This window comes from Aristolochia californica, unplaced genomic scaffold (assembly GCF_029961685.1).
Source record: "Aristolochia californica isolate CCGP_79_NKW_82.1479 unplaced genomic scaffold, dmAriCali1.0.hap1 SCAF_4, whole genome shotgun sequence".
NCBI lineage: Eukaryota > Viridiplantae > Streptophyta > Magnoliopsida > Piperales > Aristolochiaceae > Aristolochia > Aristolochia californica.
Window position 1 is genome coordinate 2,644,216 of NW_027182103.1, and position 19,423 is coordinate 2,663,638.

General features: G+C 36.8%; 3 protein-coding genes and 1 long non-coding RNA gene across 5 annotated transcripts; all 4 read right to left on the bottom strand.

Moving 5' to 3' along the window:
• Positions 1-1,580: 1,580 nt before the first annotated feature.
• On the bottom strand, positions 1,581-4,456 carry LOC137963997 (uncharacterized). The gene is made up of 11 exons (XM_068811255.1): positions 4,249-4,456; positions 4,093-4,167; positions 3,949-4,007; positions 3,743-3,878; positions 3,518-3,614; positions 3,343-3,409; positions 2,927-3,025; positions 2,407-2,493; positions 2,150-2,304; positions 1,978-2,079; positions 1,581-1,882 (listed from the first exon to the last, which is right to left on the bottom strand). Exons 1-11 carry the CDS (start codon positions 4,454-4,456, stop codon positions 1,756-1,758), a joined length of 1,212 nt encoding a protein of 403 aa, XP_068667356.1. The 3' UTR covers positions 1,581-1,755.
• Positions 4,457-6,123: 1,667 nt separating this feature from the next.
• LOC137963153 (histone H4) lies at positions 6,124-6,651 on the bottom strand. Its single transcript, XM_068810324.1, has one exon. The coding sequence runs from the start codon at positions 6,569-6,571 to the stop codon at positions 6,260-6,262; it is 312 nt and encodes a 103-aa protein (XP_068666425.1). The 5' UTR covers positions 6,572-6,651; the 3' UTR covers positions 6,124-6,259.
• Positions 6,652-9,499: 2,848 nt separating this feature from the next.
• Positions 9,500-11,798, bottom strand: LOC137962914 (U-box domain-containing protein 10-like). 2 transcript variants are annotated; one of them, XM_068810044.1, is made up of 2 exons: positions 10,836-11,797; positions 9,500-10,748 (listed from the first exon to the last, which is right to left on the bottom strand). In XM_068810044.1, the coding sequence occupies exons 1-2, from the start codon at positions 11,281-11,283 to the stop codon at positions 9,631-9,633; spliced, it is 1,566 nt and encodes a 521-aa protein (XP_068666145.1). In that variant the 5' UTR covers positions 11,284-11,797; the 3' UTR covers positions 9,500-9,630. The 2 variants fall into 2 exon arrangements, with proteins under 2 accessions (XP_068666145.1, XP_068666144.1); XM_068810043.1 differs by having other exon boundaries at positions 9,500-11,798.
• Positions 11,799-13,531: 1,733 nt separating this feature from the next.
• Positions 13,532-17,497, bottom strand: LOC137963898 (uncharacterized). Its single transcript, XR_011115252.1, has 3 exons — positions 17,326-17,497; positions 17,052-17,164; positions 13,532-13,932 (listed from the first exon to the last, which is right to left on the bottom strand). It is a non-coding gene; the product is annotated as an uncharacterized lncRNA (long non-coding RNA).
• Between the last annotated feature and the right edge of the window lie 1,926 nt (positions 17,498-19,423).

The following is a 19,423-nucleotide window of genomic DNA, read 5'->3' on the forward strand; positions in this document are numbered from 1 at the left end:
GAAAGAAGTAATCAAAGGCGCTGAGGAAACAGAAAAAGAGTAGAGGAAGAACCAGTTCCAGAGCAGAAAAAGTGTAACAGATATCATTCAAAGATGCACTCAGCATTCAAGTCTCTTTCTCCGCCGGGTTTATGTGTCGGATGCTCTTGTAATTCGCCATGCTGATGCTCTGTAATCTCTCTTCATTTCCGTTTAGAGCTTAGAAACTGAAAGAAATGTGTCGTATGCAGCTTCAGTGGCAATAAATAATAATGTTCAAGAATCGGAATTTGTTAAAGATGCAGTGATTCAAGTCAAAGGTTTTCATTGAAACCACTGCAGAAGATTGTTGGGTTTGCTGAACTCATTAAAGAAGAGCTCATTAAAACTTAATTTAATCTGAGTCTTCGTCTCAGAAGTAATGTAATTGGAAATGCAAAAATGGCCAAAGGAAGTGAAGTATCTGGATTTTTTATAAGCCATGGGATCATTGGGGATATCTAGACAACAAGGCCTGAATTTGCAATTGGAAGAGGCTACCTACAGATTGCTTGCAAGTGTTGGCAAGGTTGTTGAGAGGTGGTTGCAGAACTTTTGGACACGAGCTCACATCCAGACTAAAAAAGTTTCAAGATGAGGAGGGTAAACGACCTAACGGTCATTCTTTTTTTTTTGGGAGGGGAGAAGGGAGTCATTATTTTGTATTAACACTAAAAATAAATTTTATTTTTTGTAAATAATAAAAATTAGGTTAAAAGTGAGGTAAGTGATCAAGAACAGGTCGGTTAGAAAAGAAAATAATAATTTGATCATTATTATTTCAAAAAATAATTAGTAACATGAAATAATGATCAAATTCTTCTTTTTATTAATTATTTTTAGACATAATAATGATTAAATTCTCATTTTATTTTCTTTTTCATGGAGTTCCAGACAGACTCTGGTACAAATGCTAAAAATAATCGGAGATTGAAAAATTTTCCTACAATTTCCTATTAGCACAAACACACCCATATATTGGGACCTCTACTCTCCTATCAAGTTAGGCACAAGGCATTTTTTTTTTTTTTTTATTCTTGACAAATGGGAGGAGAATAGTTTTGTAAAAGGATTAATTACTTTCCTTAGGAAAAATTTTAAAATAAAATCCCAATTTCCAGACAAAATGCCATTTACTCTCCCTCCTTTATATGGAATTTAGAGAAAAATTACTCTTAATGTTAATTTAATAGTTAATCATATATATATATATATATATATATATATATAATTTTTTATTTTTTTAATAAAAAAGTACCCTTCCCTGATGGATGGGGAACTCCACCCTCCCCTCCCTTGCATGGGAGCCGGATAAACCTTACTCATATCTGTCCCACATCAGTGGTCGAAAGGTAAAACAACTAAAGAAGCCCAAGTAGGTAGACATCAGCCATTAGGTGAACAGCTTCAGGAAAATATAGAAATGAGCTATTCTGGGTCTGCTCTGCTCTGGTTTGTTCCCCCTTTCAAGACTGCCTGGTTCATGAAAGATCACGAGGTTCTTTGAAGGAGCTTTAACATGTCAAATACAGAAAGTGAGTCATGTTCAGTATTTTCTCTAGTTATTCTAGTGATCAAGCAGTTTTATGTCTAAAGTTGCTATACTCGGCTTGAATTCATCATGACACTGGTCTCTACTGAAACAATAATTAACATTGTCTCTCACAAGGGCTATCAAATGTGATCTCATTTGTAAACTTGACTTACACTTCTACTTCCTCATCATGGAGATGCTCTTTAAGAGTTTGAACTTGAGGCTCTTATCTTTTCTCTATCCCACACATTATCAATCTCCGGCAAGTCATAGTCGTCAGGCTTCAAGGATAAAGGAAAATCTGGAAGATCAGGCAATTCTTGAGGACCCCTGCATCAGATGCAAAACAAAACAAACAGTATGGGGACTAGGTTCCTACCAAAGAGAATTGTTCAAAAAATTTCTTTAAAAAGTTCAACCCTTACTTGTCTTGCTCAAAGAGATAAGAGTACATCTCAGACTTCTTTGATGAAGCTTCAGGAATTTTCTGATGCAAGTGCTTCATTATGCCCCATAAAGGTGGAGATCTGCCGAACCAAAAGTTAGGATAATTTTTGGAGACCTAAAGCAGCTAAAATCAGAGGAAATAGAAACCACCTGGTGACTGGTCTTGCAAGGCAATAATTTAAGCAAGCTTTCTTGCTGTCCATGAGGGTATCTTCTGCAGCAAGAAGACAACAGACAGCAGCAATGTGGCTGCTTGGGTCAGTGCCTTTGTCTAGGACCAGGCCATGGTAGTAGTATGCTGCAGCCTGATGACATTTTGACAACCAAAAAAAAAAAAAAAAACTTGATTAATGAGAACTAGCATGTAAAATGTAAACTGTTTACAGTAAATAATTGGTTATTCGCACCTTTGCTTCAAGATACTTCCATTTGAGGAACAAGATATGTTTCTTTCCATAGTATTCACTAACACATCCCGACAAGTAGTAGTGAGCCTGATCAACAAGAAGATTAGAAAGTGAACAGCATGAGATGAACGTACCCTTAAACAAACAAGTGCTTTCAATTCCTAATGATTTTTAATTTCTTAACTGGCCTTACATCTAGACTAGCACATTTAGCTTTCTCCATGACAATAAACTCTTGTTCAACATAATTAAGAAACATCCATGAGGAAGATATACTCAACTTTCAAATTTGGCATGTCTAAGTTGATAACGGTTGCACTTTTTTCTTTGTTTTAAATGTGCTTTATTCGAAAAAATGGTTCCACCATGGGGAAGATATACTCACAATTTTGATGGTAGGCGTGCCTAAGTTGAAAATAGTTTCATTTTTTTCTTTGTTTTAATGTGATTTAGCCAAAAAAAAGGGTTTGTCTACCTATGTTCGATATTTCACTAAAAAAACTAAATGTCAAATACTTACTTGCTCAAGATAGCTAACTTGTTCACATGCCAACCTCCTCTTAACTGATAATGTGGCCTTTTGATTTTCAATAGCCAATCCGAGTTGCATTTCAACTGCCTGCATCCAAAGGTTTGATTTCAAAGTGAATCCACACAGGAAATGGTGCTCACTAAAGAAGGGCTTGTCAGCATCAAAGTGCTTGCAGTCAGGTATGAGTTGCCAATGCTTAAGTGTCACTAAAGGGAAAGAAGCTGGGCTTAGAAACACTGTTCCTAGCCAAACACTCTGCAATATTACTAGCACACCAGGGATGTAAACCAAACAACAAAGAAGAGGATGGATCAAAGGGTAACATTTAGGTTTAATATAGTCTATCTCAACTATAACATAGACAATGCCAACTGCAAAAACAACATTTTGAAGATAAAAAATACCTGGCCTAGTGCTTGCATGGAAATAGCCTTCAACACACCCTCTTGTAAGTCTCTTGGTAATCTTACCCTAGACCTTGAAACAACAATTACTGTAAAAACATATAAAGTGAAGAGAAACAAAGACTAACAAGATTCTAAAGCTATCAATCCTAATCTATTGAATCTGAGGACATACGTTGTATCTGGTGGAAGGCAGGTCAATAAATGGCTAACACAATACTCTAAGCATCCAGATGCCTTTAGCAATAGATCAATTGCAGCTGTCCTGCAATCTGTTAATAATAGTCATTAATGGTCAATCATAATTAGAGACTAAAAGACCACCTACTCCAGGAATGATGTAATTGAATCCTTTAAATTTGTACTGTTATTTGGTTTGAGTAATATCCAGAAAACAAACCTTCTGATACCTTCCTTCCTTCTCCATCTTCGGAGTCTTTAGGAATGAGCATGGCATTCGCCTCTGACAATACTAACATAGCCATCATATGTACAAGAGAGAGTAGCTCAAAGTAGGAGCTAGACATACAGGTTTCCTGCAAGGCAAGTTTTAAAGCTTCAACAGAAACAAAAGGAAAGCAAGATGTGTTGTTCCAAGAATCTTACTTGCGGATCATCTCCCAAGTGTTTCCATTTGAATTTAACCTTTTCTGTTAGGCAGTATTCTACAAGATCCCAAAATTATTGTTCAGACACTCAGTTATTGAAAAAAAATGGAGTCAGAGGTTGAGGGCAAAATATTTTTCAAACCTCTCTTTGCCAAGCCTCTCAAAAGTGGTATGTAATCTTGGAGAGCCCTCTGAAGCTCTGAAAGAGCAGATCCACCTGTAAAAACCACATTCACAGGTATAAGAATAGGAGGAAAACAGTGAAAAGTGAGAAAATTAAGAGCAAATAGAAGATGACCAGTTTCCTGTGCAATTAACACGATCTGGCTTCGCAGGGCTGATAACCTTTCAAGAAAATTCTGAGACAGGAGTCCTTCTAGAGGCTTCATAAGATCTACATCTGAAGGAATCCACATCACTGGAACAAAAACCACAACTTCTGGAATATTCAATTTTTTTTTCTTTCCAAAAATATATCTCTTGGAGATCGAAGAAGTGCACCCCATCCTTCTCACAATGTTCCAAACAGAACATCCTACAGCAAGTAAGCAGGGAAAAGCATATAATGAGAAATCAGATGATTATACAGCACTGACAGAACTTAGGTTCTATTTTGCTTGATGTCAATGAATCTAAAAAAGTTAAAGCGCTCAAACAAGAAAAAGAAGAAAGAGAAACAACAAGAAACAAAATCAGATAAAAAAGAAAATCCAACCAAATCAAGTCTGGGTTGCAGTCAACGCAATTCTGCTGGGAATGGGGATCGAACAAGCAGTTTTGAATTGAAATTATGAAACTGGGACGGGAATAAACTAGCTTTTGATTTGAATGGTAAGTAAGGAGAGCAGAGACAATGAATTCATCAGAGACTGTACACCTCACAGATGGGCAGTAAGAAGTTAATGAGAGTGAAAGGAGCAGGCAGGAAGCCTAAATTCAGCTTCCAGCAGAACTGACCGAGCAACCTCAATCACTTTTAAAATGAATTAAGAGGGAAAAGAACCGACGAAGCAAAATAAATTCAGCTCTGGGGGACAAAAGTCCTGCAAACGGCAGATACATTTAAAACAATAACCCACTTAAACAGACCCAGAAAGATCACATACGAAAGAACGCAAACCCAATACTAGCTCGGACAGATCAAAATCTTAAATCTAACCAAAATTATAAAAAATAAAATAAATAAAAATCTGGACGACAACAATAGCAACTACTCGTCATAACAAATATAAAAAAGGGAGAGATTCTTACGAGTACAGGAGAAGGATGAGGAGCAAGGAGTGTGGAGGATTGATTTTCAGAAACTGGCTACCCATTGTTTAATGGTGGAGCCTTCCCCGAGACAATCTCACATGGCCATTGGCGCTCGCACAGCTAGGAGTGTTGAAGCAGCAGCACTGGCCGAGAATTGACCTTTGGGAGACGACCCATATTTCAAAATAAATATGGATTGCACCAGCGGACCCCACGATGGGTCACATTTGAGGTAGCATGATTTATTCCTGCTTATTACCTGAAACTTCTTTGTTCTAAGCAAATGCTGCTGAACTGGGAACTTTACGATTTTTTAAAGAAGGTCGAAACTGGTTTTGGCTGATCATCTCAGTAAGACAAAAGGGGAATAGCAAGCACAGTTTTCACCCATAATTAGTCGAAGACAGGCTTATCTTTTCCGACAAATAATTCCCGATGCCTGAAATCCCCTCCAATCTCCACATAACCACGGCAGATCGCGGTGGGATCTCGGGCTCATGACGTAGGGACGAGGTCGAGGAGAAAACATGTCATGTCTCACTGAGGACAACGCAGACGTGACAGGTCTCGCTCTCAGGTCCGGAGAAGTGGAGACGGGAGATTCTGTCGTGAAGCTTTCCGATAAAATATTAAGAATCTGTCTTTTCTCTCGATAAATTGATAACATCATTTGAAATTTTGAACAATTGAATGCTTGAATCCAAGTTATCTGAATCCAGTTTTGTACCTAAGTTGAAAATCCAATACATGGATCATCAATTTTTTTGAGTTCTGCTATCCAAAACGTTTTTTTGTTTTAGTTTTGACCAAATTTTCCTTTACAATGGGTCCAAAATCATTTTTCTTGTTTCAACAAGAAAATTTTGAAAAACCCCTTTAGGCTAATTTTCATATGTTTTTTTCCGGTTACTACAAACAATAAGGAAACTACTCTCAGCATTAGCATTTTCATTTCAATATCCTGATAGGGTTCAGATCCAAATTTACAATCAGCGAGAAGAAAAGCCAACATGTTACAAAATACCCTAAAGCAAAGCCTCAAAAGGCAGTTCACCTTAACCACCAAACCCATAAAGAGTCCTTCCCTGCCTCTTCAGAGCATACACCACATCCATGGCAGTAACGGTCTTCCTCCTAGCATGCTCCGTATAAGTCACAGCATCTCGAATCACATTCTCCAGGAAGATCTTCAAAACCCCTCGAGTCTCCTCGTAGATGAGACCACTGATACGCTTGACACCACCCCTGCGAGCAAGACGACGAATGGCCGGCTTCGTGATGCCCTGAATGTTATCTCGGAGCACCTTGCGATGACGCTTGGCCCCGCCCTTGCCAAGACCCTTACCGCCCTTTCCACGGCCAGACATTCTTCACAGAGAGGGACAGCTCGGTGAAGTTTAAAGATATGGAAGAGGCAGAGATGAGAGGCGAACCGCGGGAATGGGTCGGAGGAAAGGGTTATTTAAAGCGAAAATTCAAAGTTGTCGTAAGGGTTTCAGAAATTTGAATCTTAGCGCGCTTTTTTTTGGTTGGTGGTTTGGGGGGATCGATCCGCGAGACGAGTTCGCAGCTTGGATTTGTGTTTTTCCCGGCGATACTTTGACAACTATAAAGCTTCAGTACGGGGGTTACTGCCCCAAAATAAAAAAATATAAAAAACAAGGAAATTAATACATTGTAACAATATATTTAATTAAAACATAATATTTAAACCCAAATGAGATAAAATAAACATGATTATTACACAAATAATTAATTTAATGTATAATTAAAATATATTAATTAATTAATTAATTAAGTTAGATATTATGTTATTTAAATATTACAGTTTATTGTACATTAATACAGTAATTATGCAAACTAATTAATTATGCACTTGATTAATTATAAAAAAAAATAACGTTAAAAATAATAAAAATGAATACAATAAGTTAAGTTATTAAGTTATTAATACAATATGATATAATTTAATATAAAAATAACGATTAAACAAGAACAATTAATCAAATGTTACCTTTAACACACTATATATTTTTACGTATTATTGCATCGTCTAGAGGAAAAACAGCACTAGAGGAGGTTGGGGTGGACAAAATTGCATCATCAGAAGGAAAAACAACAATTGAGAATAGGATTTTTAAGTTTTTTTTAATAAAAAACCACTCGTGCGAGATTGCATGTTGTGCGGGATGGGGCGTCGAGGGGCCCCGACGAGAGAGGTGGCCGGCGGATCTGACGGCAGCAACAGGCGATGGTAGGGGGTGACGACGATGGGAGAGGGTTTGGAGCAGTTGCTGGCTGGGCTACGAAGAGGTGAGGGCTAGGCTACGGGAGTCGACGGCAACAATGACGAACAGGGGGAGGGATTAGGTGCGGTGGCGATGGTGATGGGAGCAAAACAAAGGAAGGGGGATTTGTCCAACGCTAGTGAGGGAGAAGAGAGACGAGGCCGAGAGAGAAAAAAAAAATTAGAGGAAGAAAGACAAGAGAAGAAGACTGAGAGAGCAAAAAAAAAATTAAAATCGTTGAGGGTTCGAAGAGCGACACCTGCTTCATCTGGTTGATTCGCAAAATATTGCAAAAACCAGATTTCCGAAATTAAACCATGGAGATGATTTTCGGATTCATCTTAGTCATCTACAAGACTTAAACTCTGGTGCTCCACTAATGACGTCAAAAGATAAACTGAGTAATGCGGCTAAAATTCATCTCTTGCGTCAAGTTGACTAACCCCCCCCCCCCCCGAAAGTGAAATTAATTATACTCTCACTTACCCAAAAACGTTACTGAACCCACCTAGAAGAAAGTGAAAATGAATTCCATCATAAATCCTAGTTCATTTACTTTCACTCGTTCACTAGTTAATTATTTTTTATAATTAATTAAATTGATAATATATTTTTTATAATTATATTATTATTTTATACTATATTAAAATTTATCTTATGTTATTAATAAAATACTATATTTATTTATTTATTATATTCATTACTATTATTATTATATTATATTAGTGATTTAAAATGATAATTAAAATATTATTAAAGTAAGTATTTGATCAAGTATTTTTTAAAATTATTTTATTTTTATAATTAAATAAACTAATGATTTTTAAAATTTTGGATTTATCTTATGCTAAAATCTATCTTACGTTATTAAGACATTATAAAACTATACATTTTTGTTTAAGTATTTTTTATAATTAATTAATACACCAATTAATTTTAACTCATAATTATTATATTAATTTAGACTAAACTATAATCTATCTTAATTTATTAATAAAATATCTTATTTAATTAATTATTATATTAATATATTTTAATATTACAGCAAATTACTTATTATAAAAGTAACCATGTTTGTTTAGGTTTGGTTATATGATCTATTTAGGTATATTATATAAAAATAACTCTTTCTCTTATTTACACTGTATTTTTATTTTGGATATTAACACGAGAAAGTATTTTCCAATGCATTTTACATCAAGCACACTGACATGAAATGAATCAACTAAATAGCTAACCTTTTCCTCCATTTGTTGGCTGATCTCTGCAAAAACGAAAAACCCATGAGACCGAGCTTCTGAAAATGTCAATGGCTATGAAAAAATTTCTGGCAATCTTCTCATATTTTTAAAATGCTCCATCTGCAACCACTAATTGTTTCAGCTGCTGGAAGGAAGCAGAAGATGGGTCTCACTGACAGTTTTAATCCTTCCATATCTCAAAACTTTCAGGGGATCATTGGCTTTGGCTTCTCTACCATAGGATCATTTATCAATAACTGGAATTGAAAAGTAATTGTTTCAATCGCAGCATCTTCCCATATCTAATCTGGGACTGCCTGGTTTTCGCATTTTACAAGCTATACGCAGGTTATAATAGATTAAGCTTCAAGTGAGAGAGAGGATTGGCTGAAACAAGTTTCACAGGCAACTCTGTAATCTATGTGAATGGATCTTAATGAAGGGATAATAACGATTGACGGGTTTCAGAGCTTTACCGGTGAATCTGATCTCAACAAATCCAACTCTAAGTTTGACGCAGGGAAAAAGAATGAGATGGGACGGACAGCAGGTACGTGTGACAGTGCAAGATTATCAAGAACTAGGATTATGATTTCATCCGAACTCAGCATGAGTGTAAGGAAGCAAATTGTTACAGTGGGCTCTCGCAAATTATTAGCAAGACTTTGAAGAACATTACAAGATCATGAAAGGAATTTTATAACTTACAACAACCTCTTGCTGAAAGACAACTACCCTAAACCATACATACACAGCAGAAATTCAATTTACCTCCATGGCCAGTTCTTAAATATGTTCATTCATAGAAAGGTATGAACTAACATGAAAGAAAAAGAATGTTAGCAATGGGGTATATACGAGTGCGGATAGGGGCCGAAACCTGCACTTGTGCCTCTCTCAAGTTCTTTTGAATACTCCCCACAGCTTACCCCGGCAAAGATTTTCCAGAAGCCTCTTGGCCCCTTCCTTCTCCATCTCTGCAAGTTTCTCCAAGTAGCGACAGGCTCCCGAAGCCACAATCCTTTTCTTGCACTTCTTACAGTATGAAACAGAAAGCAGTATAGCCATGACATGTTTCTTATCCAGATTCTGTATTGAAGGGTCAAGAAGTTGAACCACAGTTTCTATCCCTTTCTCCTGTTTTCTAAAGATCTTTCTATTGCCAATGTATGACAGAAGCAGGGAAACTGCCTTGACTGCTGCTTCTTTCTCTTCTACTACCTTGGCTTCAAACATCCGAACGAGAGGAGGAATGCACCCGGCTTCCCCCATCTTTTTTCTTGTTTTCATTGTAAACGCCATTTCATAGACTGCTCTGGCTGCAGTGGTTCGCACAGTTGAGATCCCACAATTCAGGACCCTTACAAGCCGAGGTATGAATCCAGCAGTGATTAGAAGCTCAACGATAGATTTACCGGAAACCAGGTTCCTCAACAGAGCCACAGCAACTTCGTGATTTCGGGTCCAGGAAGCCCCATCCCAGAAGTTCTTCAAACATTCAATACAATCTTCCCTAACCACCATCATCTTCAGGCTCTCATCCTCCTCAGAAACCAAATTTGACAAACACCCAATTGCATTTTCTTGAGCCATTTGGGTTCCAGAGGCCGCAAGTCCGATTAGAACAGGAACGGCATTTTCTTCAACAAAATTAGGAATGATGTCAGGAAACCCAGCCAGATTTCGCAAAATACCAGCAGCCACAGCCTGTGATCCTGGCGTCCCTGCGATGCAGATTTCCAGAAGAGAGGAAATCCCACTGCGGCACCCAATGGCATGAGCATTGTCCTTAGAGAAACTCAGAGCTTGGAGGGCTATACAAGCTTTCTCCTTTGCAGGCCCCGTGCCGGATTCAATTACCCGAAGAAGATGATTTAAAAGCAAAATCCCTTCAGCAACTAAGACATGTTTGCTGCTCTCCAGGACCGAGACTCTAGCTATTGCAGAAACGGCCTTTTCCTTTATCTCTACACAGCTCGAGTCGAGCAGCTTTACAATAACTGGGACTGCCCCTTCTGCTACAGCAACCAGTACGTTCTTATCGTCCTCGTGAAGCAAAATGAGAAGAGAATCCATGGCTGAGTTCTTAGACTCGGAATTACCTATTTGTAGCCGCGTGATCAAGTTCCGAGCTTCAATACGCTCCGACTCACGCGGAGGCCCGGGACAGAGATGGGTCTCTCGGAGAACGCCACTTTTTATAAGCACATCCGCATCGCGGATATGCTGATCGAGCTGAGTGGTGATGGAGTCCAGATTGCTTTGGGTATGAAGCTTCCCGATGGGAGGGTTAGGACTTTCGCAGAGAATGGCAAGGGAAAGTGCGTCTGATAGGGTCTGCGAAAGGGCTTTGAGGAGGTCGGCCGAAAGGGGATTCGAAGAAAGACTTGGGAAATCGGAGAGGTCGGAGAGAAGGGCTGGCAGCTGTTGCAGCTTGGATTTTATCAGGGACCATTTTCCTTTAAAGGTCTGGACGTTGGAGATTTCCGAGATCAAAGAAGAATAGAACTGATTGCAGAGTTGAGGATAGTGGTTTTCAGGTTGTTTCATGGTGGGGATCCGGCTTTAGGACTCAGAAGATAGAAAACAGCGGGCGATACAAAAAGAGAAAGAGAATGGAGTGTCAGCTTTTCAACAAGAACGAAACAACTGCTTTTTGGTAGAGAAAGCAAAAATCAACAGACCATTCAGAAAAAAAAATTCAGGTTTCGCCATCAGAACAGAGGAAAAGCAAAAGACACTACTAACCAGATTGAACACACCAATCGCAAAAAACTGAACCAAAACAGTAAAAAGAAACTGGGTTTTGCCCACCAACAAAAGAAAAAAAATCGGGGTTTTGCAGATTACAAGAAAGAACGGTTCACAGTGTATTGACAAGCAAAAAAAAAAAAAAGAAGCAACAGAAAATGGCTGAAGAGAAGGACGAAGCAGGTGTCGGTATCTTTCAGTTCATTCCTTTCCTGGAAACAGACGAGGAAGAACCGAAGAACCGAAGAAGCCCCCAATGAACGACGAATCTCGTGACGATCAAATGGGGATGTTTCAGTAACTCCAAGATATGTCCAGTCGAGACTTCAGAGAGAGAAAAGAGATTGATTTGACACTATACAGGATGGAGGAGAGCATCCATTTTTCATATCTTTTACACAGAAAAAATCAACTTTTTATTTATTTACCAGACTTCCAAAAAGCATATTTTCTTGCTTAATTTGCAGCAATCTTGCCAACCCAAGATGCCATTTCTGTACTATAATAACCCCATACTCAAAATCTCAATCAATCTCAATTCACAGGACCCATTTAGAGGTGGGTCTCTCACCTGCCGATTGATTCCTTATGTGAGTGAGAGAAGAGCCGCAGGTGACGCCAATTAATTGCAGGAGAGGATCCCTCCTCGGTCGCCCAAAAAAAATTTTAGTTGCATCTGAGTCTGGAGATCAAATTCTCCTTCCCCAGATCGAAATTCCAGCCAAAGATGCCTTATCTTTATGTCCTCCGAGATGCCAGTCTCGTGCCTCTTCGTTTTCTTGTCCTTTCTTCCTTTTATTAGAGACTTGCAAACTGTGATCTCGTGCTTCCGTTATTTATTTCTGGACTGCAATTACTGCTTCATTCTTTTCATCAACTTTTCGGTTTAAAGTTTCTGGAACCAGAAATCTTCTCTTCCATGAAGGTCGATTTGTAAAACCTGGCAAAGTTGTGTCCAAAATGACTCTTCCCGTCAAACTCTCCTGGTAAGAAACTCTTCCCATCTTAGTTTACCATGACTGTATTTCCATCAACTAACTCATGAGATTACGGAATTTAGTGTTGGTTCCTTCATCTTATCCAATAAAAGAATTAATTCATGTAATGACAAAATTGCCTAAATTTCTTCAAGGTTTGGTTATTAATTTAAGCTTTTAAACAAAACCCAATGTCGAAATTGATCATCTTAGAGGATTATATTTTTTGTTTAAATTATTTAGAAGTTCATCTTACCCACTTAAGGATGATTTTCACAATGATAGAATGATCAAAGTTCATGCTGGAAAAAAAAAAGATAATAATTTAAGCAAAAAAAACTGAGTACATATCATGAGCAAAGACTAGAGAGGCTAAGAGAACCCATGAGAAGACCATCATCAACCTTCCATTGGAAAGGCTCTAGAGATCTTTGGGGGACAATCCTGTATGCGGTCTGTGAAGGTTTCAACGAACATTGTCAAGGTTCTTATCTGATTTGTGTATTGGTTGGAGGGATATTGAGACCTTTCTCCAACACTTATGCATACAAAAAAAGTGAAATTACCCTTCAATATTAAAAATTTTAAAAAATAAAGTGTTAGTGCGTCCGACATGATGTGCCTCTACACCTGAGGTGGGAGGAGGGAAAGATACAGTTCATGACATCCTTAAACTCAGAAAAAGTGACAATGGTCGAGTGTTAACTAACTTGTATAAGTGGATCTACAGCCAGGTTATGCTACCCAAACTCTAGAAGGAGAGGAGAGGTCTTGCAGGAGCTTTAGTTTCTGCTTTAGGAAAGCCAAATATGGCTGCTCTCTTGCGACATGTTCCTTCTTTCTGATCATCGACAAATCCAAAAACCCATTGCTCAGATATGTACTAACAATCTGAAATCCTTATTTCCATTGATTAGTGAGTAGTAATCTCCACTGTTAGCATCATTGGAGCACTCATTTATGCATAATTTCTCAATTTAATGATCTTAAAACCTAAAATGCACCTTTGCTACTTCATTCTATTATCCTGAAATATGGCCTCAACAGAGCAAACCTGAGAAAAATCAAAATAAAGCAAAAGAAAGACAGACGTTTACTTTATTATCAAGTACTGCAAGTGATCTTTGGGGAGTCTCGGGCTCTTGGGTCCAGAGACTACTACTCAACTGAGACCCAGTGGCAAAATCCTTTTAACAGACTTCTTGCGAGCTTTATATAGACAGGTATGCCAATGAGAAAGCGTGAGAGATTGAGAGACTGGATTTCCCACCCCCAATTCCCTCTCATCACTTAGATAAAAATATATCCAAAAAAATATCAATCCCCAAGACAGAAACATCTGCAGAGAGAAAATTTTGAGTACAATTGCTGTCAGGCCTCAGTTGATTGTGGAAAACAGGATTTCTTTCTGAAGAAAGCTTGTCTCCGTCTATCTATGCTCAGATGGGGCTGAGATAATTAGCAAACCTACCTGCATTTCACCAGTGAAAAAGTAAGCCCTGCTCATTTTGCTCTTTCGCAAACTAGAATTCATGCAAGTCACCATGATAGGATTCATAAAATTCCAAAAAAAGGACTAACACACCACTAAAAACAACAAATGGATTTGCGCTAGATCTAAAACCTGGGCAACACATTCTTAGAGTTTCCACTACAATTGATTGATCCAAACAGGTAAATGATCAAACCAAAGCACAGAGCTTAATCATTGCTTATAGCAATAGAAGAATGCAAGAATCATGTATCAATTTCACCAGCCGAAGGATGAAATCAGACAAGTTTGAAGCAGCATGCTTTACATAAAGCCAGACTCGCAGCTTCATGTATGCAGCTTTAAGCATATGTTGGGCAACTAATTTGCAGTGCCAGTGGATTCACAGTCAAATATTATGAAACACGTGTGCAAAAGAAAATGCAAAATTTTACAACTAAATAACTTGAAAATTCCTTTTAAACTGAAACCAATGAATAGTTAAATATGCAGAAATGGTGTTCCAAAATTCAGTTGATCTTGTAAGCTTTCTAGGAAAGCAGGCAGTGGATACCATCCAAGGAACTGCATGTAGCCAGCTGGAGAAATAGGACAAGGAAGGTTAAACCCTGCCTCTAGTTTCTTAGAGTACCTTGAAATTTGCAATGAATTTTCACTATTATTAGGTTTATATTACTTGAATACAACGGATACTCCATGTTCCTACATCAACTTGTTGCATTGAAGGCATATACAAACTTATTAATATAAAATCAAGATATTGGTTACAATAATACTATGAGTATGCCACATGTGAGGCCTGAACGGAGACCAGGCGACAGGAAACCTCCCAATGACGTGATTGAGTGTATAGTGGAAACATGCACCCTAGCCCGACACAAGCTATCCTTTGCATGTCATGGCTCATACCATTACTAAAGCAGACTTAGAAACTATTCATAAGTTTGCAGAACAAAAATTGATGTCTAAGAGAAATTAATTGCAAAATTTGGGGTGGTTTGTGCCATGGGAAAGCTTTAACTTGAGTTATAAGCAGAATACCTAGGGAGACATGAAAAGTTGACACAAAAAGGTAGTGAGTTTCAGATACATGGAGACTAAAAAAATGGAAATGAACCAGTAAAATAAGTAAAGGAGAAACTATTACACATGAAAAGTTCAATGCCAAAATGACCACAGGTGTGAATCAAGCTATTAAAGCAATAACACAAGCATGGCCCTCATAAAGATTCTTAAAGTACATACACACACACAACTGCACAGAGACAGACAAATAAATTCTCATGTTTGCATATTAATGGATACTAAATCACTTTCTTTAGAATTGTGATAGTAAATCATAAAATATATATAAAAAAATTTTAATACAAAGTTTTATTGATGATTTTCATAACAATGTTCAAGATCTAGATCAGGCGGGCCAAACCAACAGGACCCAGTGATCATGAGATAACTGGGCATCTATAAATAAAGAAATACTGAAAAGTTAAATACTTTAATCATTTAAAAAGACAAAGTCATTAAAACATATGGAATTTTTTTTCAACAGATCATGCAAAAAATAATTAGAAAAGAGAAGGGATGTACAAAAAAGCTAGTAAACTTAATTAATTTCATTAGGGATAAAAGACAGGTTGCAAAATTTTTATTTTCTTAATATAGGCTGTAGACATGGCATGGGAGAAGGATAAAAAATTCACTTGAAGCAGTTGCAGCTTCTAACATGAAAATGATGAGCATGCATCACCACTAATCACATAAAGCTAAAATAGAAAGTTAAAGAACAGAAAAAGGTTTTGAGAGGTCTTGAAGGCAACAGAGCAGCAACAAATTAATTACATAATTAAGTATTGCCACCCTTGTGTACAGAAGACTGACATGTAGTAGCAGCATCTCAGTGGGAGGAAATGGCCACTGGAGAAAGAGAGAGAGAGAGAGAGAGAGAGAGAGAGAGAGTCTTGAAGCATCCACTGATATGCCCTTTTGAGTACAAAAGGGTGCTTGTGATGATTTATACACTACAATCCCTCATGTGATGTGAAATAAGCAAAGCAGTTCAGCCAGAATTTATTTCACAGAACTGAACCATAAATAATATACTCATAGGCTGGAAAAGATACATACTAACAAAATCATGAAGGAAGGGATAAATACTAATCATATGTTCTAGAATGCAAACTTTTCAATCCTATATCTTTCCCTTTTCATTTTTTCTGGAATAAAGTTTTAAACCACAGCATTGATTCCATGAGAAAAATGCTGAATGTTAGCATATAATCTTCACATGCTTGTGATATGTGCTCAAATCATTCGAAGAGATATATAGCAACATGATTTAGTATTGGGGTTATTAATCATTTATAAATTTCAATGGCTTTTTTCTCTCCTCGCATCCAGAAATGTTGTTTTTGTCTTCCTATTTTTTTTTTTCTCCATAATTTTTTTATCACCTAATTGCATAAAAACAACCCCCACCCCATGAATTAAGGATGCAGCACATTCAGTATACCATAGATTAATGTATTCAGCGCTTCAGCAGTGATACTTAAAAAAATACAAAAACTTTTTACTGACTATGATCAATGTTGGAGCTAATAGATTTTCATTGCTGCTCCTAAGCAGGTTAGCTCTAAAGATCCAAAGTTCCTATAGATTGATGCTTACAAATGAACTGTGGAAGAAGTTACCCAAGTATTCCTCTACTCAACCTACACATGAGTTGCGAATATGACAATTTTTCTTTTCTACCATTGAACTAATTTAACATCAAAATTTTCCACAAAGGAAGAAGCACACAACAAAAGCTAAACAGAATATCTCAAACAAAGCTGCTACTCAGTCTGGTAGATGGTCTAGTAACGTATAGAGCTCCACGACTCAAAAGAAACCAGTGAGAATCTGCTAAAAAAAGCAATGTCTACGACATCTACTGCACAATCCACTATGGATAAAAAGTGGGAATGAATTTCTCATTTATAAGTCAGTGAGGGAACTTGCCAGTAGCTGTTGCGATCAAATCAAGTTATTGTGGCAGCATTGCAAATGAAATTACATATACAGAACAGAAAATCAAAAGAGATCGTTGGCCCAGACATTACCTTCCATAGAGGAAGCCACCTCACTCGGGAGTCTAGAAACAAGGTAAGATGACGCGATTGCTGAGTGAAGAGGGAGAAACGAGTTTAATACAGCTGATTTCCGTTGTAACCCTCTGCACAACAATATTATTCAGTAAGATCAGAGAAAGAGAGAGAAACACAGAGAGAGAGAGAGAGAGAGAGAGAGAGAGAGAGAGAGAGAGAGAGAGAGAGAGAGAAGAAGAGATCTTCATCAAAAAAAGAGAGAGAAGAAGAGATGATTTGCAGCGATTACCTTGATGGAAAAGGAGAGGGAGTAATTCGAGACCTTGAAGATCTCATAAAGGACGCGCTCGGTCTTGTACTCCAAATTGACTTCAGGAAGGAAGAACCTCTAGCCACGGAAGCTGCCATTATCGGAACCCTAAAGCTATGGAAGACCCTGAAAGGCTAGAACCCCTGCAAAACCTTATGCCAGCGTCTTACACCCGACGAGGATATTAATGTTTCATTTATTATTTAAATAAGTTTAAAAGTATTATTTTTTACACAAACAAAGTAATAAGAATAAATCAAATAATAAAAATAATATTCATATTTACTATTAGTTAATACAAATTATGCTAAATCACTCAAATTTCTGTTTAATATTAAAGAAAAAAATTATAATTTGATTTTAAAACAACACATTTTTTACATATTTTATTAATAAAAATAGAATACATGTCATGAAAGCATAATATTTCAGGCTACCACCAATAATCCAACATCTACATTAGACTTTGAGCTTGGATTAGAACTTAACCGAGCCTAAATTGCTTCCTTAAACGACTCGACTCAATGCCACCCCTACTTGAATATTGACCACAGGTGTGAAGCAAACTTTATATATTGTTGAAAAGATATTTAAGTCTAGTTTCCAACTCAAAAAAAATCATTGAAATAAGATTTTTCAAGAAAGAGAAATTGATATATGAAACAACAAAGGTGAAGTAATAGAAAAACATCATGTAACAACGGAAAACCTTAACATTCTGAATGGTTTGTACTGACATTACTGAGAAATTATATAGAGAAATATATTTCAAAAGAAAGCTATGTGAATCTACTTTCTATCCCAAGAAACCATTTCTGGATCTAAAAATTCTAGAGACAGATATCATAATTGGAAGAATCAAATGGCATGTTAGTATCCTGTTACATGCAAAGATCCAAATTTAAGTCGATTTTTTTTGCGTCACTTTTTTAATTGCTAATGTTGGTAAAATTTCCTTTTAAAAAAAAAAACTACTCAAGATTTTACCAACTTGAGTATCTTTCTTTCCTTAAAAGTTTCTTTTGTTTGATCTTATATTTTATTAGTTTCCTTACGAGCAGTCTTTCCCATTATGAGTTTCTTTTTTTTACAAAGTCTGAGATTTTTGAATTAGAAAGTTTTGTTTCATCATTCTAAATTCCAAATATTGGTGTCCTAAATCTCTCTTATTCCATAATTTATCTCTTGAATATTTTCTTTCCAAATTGGTTAAAGTGTGTTAAAAAAGTAATTGCCTTATATGAAAAGTCTATTTTTAAAAAGTTTCCATTATTATGTTTTATCTTAAACTTTCTTATTAGTTTTTTTTTTTTAAGTTTCCTTAATCATCATGTTCATAGATGAATTATTGTTTTACCTCCCTCTTGAGTAAAATCTAGTAACGTTTGATCCATCTATTGGTCTAAAAGCGCCTCCTTCTTACTTGGAAGTATGAAGAACTACATTGTGTGTTTTCTTCCTTTTGAAGTATGATAGCTGCAATCTTTTTATTCATACCCTTAATTCCTCAAATTACTTTCTTCAATTTGTTTTTGTTAAAATCACTTCAAAGTAATGCTTATAAACTCGCTACCTAAAACATTATAGGAGGATGCCTAACATCCAGCTTGAGTCAAATCTTTTCATTCTTCACCCAAAAGGTTTTTTTTGTTTGAGTTACCTTTAGAAAGTGAGTAGTCTCTCTGTTGTGCCCTAAAGTTGGGCTATTTTTCCGCTTTTGAAATTGAGCAAAGTGTCTTTTTAGCTATGACCGTTTTAATTGGTGTATAGAGCTTTGTTGTACGGCTAAGAGTGATTTTTCTTCTCTCACCATTATGTTGTACAAGTTGGATCTCTTGGTAAAGAATAAAGAGACCCCACTTGAGGGAAGGGAGAAGTATACAAGACAGAGGTAACCAACAATGAAGAATTTCACATGTTGTGGTATTCTAGTTTTATGTCGCTAGAATATCCAAGTAAGGGGGAGATAAGATGAAGACTACAAACAAGATGTGAACAAGAAAAAGATGAATCAAATCAAGGTAATCAAAATTTATTTTTCAAGCGTACAAGTTTTTTTACCAAAATTATTTATAAA

Coding starts and splice junctions, on each gene's coding strand:
- LOC137963153 (XM_068810324.1), bottom strand. CDS start 6,571: ATGTCTGGCCGTGGAAAGGGCGGTAAGGGTCTTGGCAAGGGCGGGGCC.
- LOC137963997 (XM_068811255.1), bottom strand. CDS start 4,456: ATGGGGTGCACTTCTTCGATCTCCAAGAGATATATTTTTGGAAAGAAA. Junction 3,615..3,742: donor AGGAAGGAAGGTATCAGAAG/GTTTGTTTTCTG, acceptor TATTATTAACAG/ATTGCAGGACAGCTGCAATT. Junction 1,883..1,977: donor TATCTCTTTGAGCAAGACAA/GTAAGGGTTGAA, acceptor CATCTGATGCAG/GGGTCCTCAAGAATTGCCTG.
- LOC137962914 (XM_068810043.1), bottom strand. CDS start 11,283: ATGAAACAACCTGAAAACCACTATCCTCAACTCTGCAATCAGTTCTAT.